General features: G+C 41.6%; 1 protein-coding gene across 1 annotated transcript in view; it reads right to left on the bottom strand.

The window, feature by feature from the left end:
• Positions 1 to 282: 282 nt before the first annotated feature.
• Positions 283 to 2,794, bottom strand: part of LOC107105125 (neurexophilin-1-like) — a 26,646-nt gene continuing 24,134 nt past the window's right edge. Inside the window, exon 2 of the mRNA XM_015405242.1 lies at positions 283 to 2,145. Within this exon, the coding sequence (XP_015260728.1) occupies positions 1,366 to 2,145 (780 nt within the window). The 3' untranslated portion in view covers positions 283 to 1,365. The remainder of the gene's footprint in view (positions 2,146 to 2,794) is intronic.

Genomic DNA, 2,794 nt, shown 5'->3' with positions numbered 1-2,794 from the left:
TGCTCTCACTCTTTGTTGGTTCCTCTGTTGTTGCTGGTCCTGTCTTCACTGCAGTCATCTCCCCTCGTCTCTCCCTGGCTCCTTGTACGTGTTTTCCCTTGATGTCTCCATGGTTCTGGTCTGTCACATTTTTAGTTGGATTTTTGGGACTGCCTTTGTTTACCATTTTCATTAAAACTACAAGTATTCACCTCAGCCTCTCTGCCTCTGCATTTGGGTCCTCCAAACCACAGCCAAAACGTGACATCTTCCCATACCCAAAGAAAGAAAATAATTCTGAGAATAGCTTTAATATCTTTAGTCAGTTTTACAACTTGAGTACAGAATTGTAGTTTTCATGATATTCACATCTAGGGAATCAACATCTTTTTATTTGATAGAGGAACCAAGAACAAGCATTATAATGGTTGACCAAGATCAGGGAGGGGTAAACACACAGCTCAGGTGGAGACATGTACAGAAGCAGTTTCATTTGGATAAACTATGTACAGTACAAATCATTTATACAAATTAGGCTCTAAGATATAGAATTCAGTACACTACATTTGATATATTATTTCAGACTGAGGAAGCCCCGCCCACCCCCATCTTCCCTTCCCCAAATGTTCAATCAGACATTCAGTGTGTCAACCAGTCATCCACCAAACGCTGCATTCTGGCTTCACTGAAAAAGCTGAGAATTGACACTGGTTGTTTGAAATTCGGACTGGACCAGCAGGAAGCTATCCGCTCAGTCCCAGTTCACCCTGTAGGCAGGAGACACCACCGTATGTTTCTAAAAGCACCAAACTCACATTGAACTCGCCACCGTTTACTGGTTTGCAGTTTGTGTAAAAACAACCGTAGATTATTTTTGTGTTGTTTTTAAATATCATGATTTATTTTGCTTTCCAGTTATGCAACAAGCAAACAGGAGCCTATTAGCGCGCAGCATAGGCAGCGGTAATCCCAGATGCTGTCGCTAAAGAGTATGTGTATGAGAAGTGAAAAAAAGATAAAATATGAAACTGTGAATAAATCAGGGATAACTAAATATAGTTAATGAGTAGGGTTGAATTTAACAGTGACAAGTACACCAGCCTCTTCCCTCGTACCAAGGCATAGAGGATACATGACATAAATCAAAAGCAAATGCTAACAAAACAACCACAGTTTTCCAGGTGCATTTTAGGCATATTACAGATTTATTTTTCTAGGCTTCAAATATTAAAAATAAATTCACATCCCTCTAAAGGAGAAAATAAACAGGACTTGGGATGGTTAAACCATGTAGACAGGTTTAGGGACATTATGGTTAACATCTGCAATGGGAGGGATCCCCAGTTTTTTGTTCCAGCCATCCATTAGCTTGAGCAAATGGGAGCGTCACCCAGAGGGGAAGTAGGGAGTGTCACTGTGGTAGTTGTAGTCTGGGCACACTTTCTGCACTAGTTTGTAGTCAGTGCTGTAGAAGGAAATGAAGATGCAGATTACTTTGAAAGGTTTGGAGCAGAGCCAGGAAACATGGCTCTGGGTTTGCTCCTGGTAGCAGGTCTTAGATGGGTCGAAGTTGCAGAGAGTATTCTTCGCCCCCTTTTCCACCTTCTCATATTCTATTCGACAGTTGAAAGACTTTGAGTCCTTGGCGTCGATGACGGACTGCTGTGCTGCCACGTCAAACTCCACTATCTTAGTTGGTGGGACCAAGCTGACGGATACGTTGCCCTGGCCAGTGGAGTTATGGCGGAAGTACACACTGAAGGTACCGTTTCCGTGATCTACGATTTTCCCAGTGATGAGCAGGTTGAGTTTGACAGTTTTTATATTGGAGTGGAAGTCTCCCCAGCCAAACATCTTCTTAAACTTGCCTGTCTTAACCATGGGCCGCCGCTTCGCTCGAGGCTTTGAGTCCTGCGGGTCTGTGGAGTTTCTCAGCCAGTCCCAAAGGTCTTGATCTGAGTAGGGCTCCGGTGTGTTATAGTGAAGGTCCAACGCGGTGCTGTTCTTGTTGCCGTGCAGAGTCTGTGACAAGAGCCTACTGATGGACATTTCCTTACCGCTTTCTGTCCATATATGCTTTGGCGTGGACTTTGGGTTCCCTGTCTTTACAATGTCTGACCTTGAGGCTTTGACGTTTGTAATCTGGGAAGGAGAGTAAAAAGAGGTCTGTTAGACAGTTTCTATTGTGTAGTCAGGTCACATGTCTGAACTGCATGAATTGACAAAAAGGTCAAGTTAGGTTCAGTGAATTTAATAATATTCAAGCTCCTTATAAATAAAGAAAAGGGAAATAGTTTCATTTTATCACAGCAGCCACTTTGGATGTTATCATCCCATTAAATGGTCATCATTAGCGGTTATAGGTCCCATTGAATGGCTTCAGATTGTGCCTCCTACTTCCCTGTAGGCTCAGTAGGTTGGTATCACAGATTAATCCTTTTTTACCCACAGACTTTATTAATGTATTTATGTTTAATCTGAAAATAATTTGAGTAGATTGATCTGCATGAAGCTCATATGGAACAACCCCTCCAAAAAAAATCTTATATCCTGTAAACTGAGTTGCTTTCAAACATTAAACATTAAAATCTGTGTAACTGAAACATGTGGAATAAGAAACCTACTAGGAGGTAGAGAGTTTTGAGAGGGTTATGGGACTGATAACCGCTAATAATGGCCATTTAATGGTTGATCCCACCTGAAGTGGTTGGTCAGAGATCATATAATAACAGGCATTTTTCAAATGAATATTTTTACTATATCTTGAAACCCAAAATAACATTGGCTCCAGACATTGAACACATCCACATGTCAA

The sequence above is a fragment of the Cyprinodon variegatus genome, unplaced genomic scaffold (assembly GCF_000732505.1).
Source record: "Cyprinodon variegatus isolate N-32 unplaced genomic scaffold, C_variegatus-1.0 Scaffold2080, whole genome shotgun sequence".
Taxonomy (NCBI): domain Eukaryota; kingdom Metazoa; phylum Chordata; class Actinopteri; order Cyprinodontiformes; family Cyprinodontidae; genus Cyprinodon; species Cyprinodon variegatus.
The sequence above is the reverse complement of the archived record's forward strand: the minus strand, read 5'-3'. Positions and strand labels throughout refer to the sequence as shown.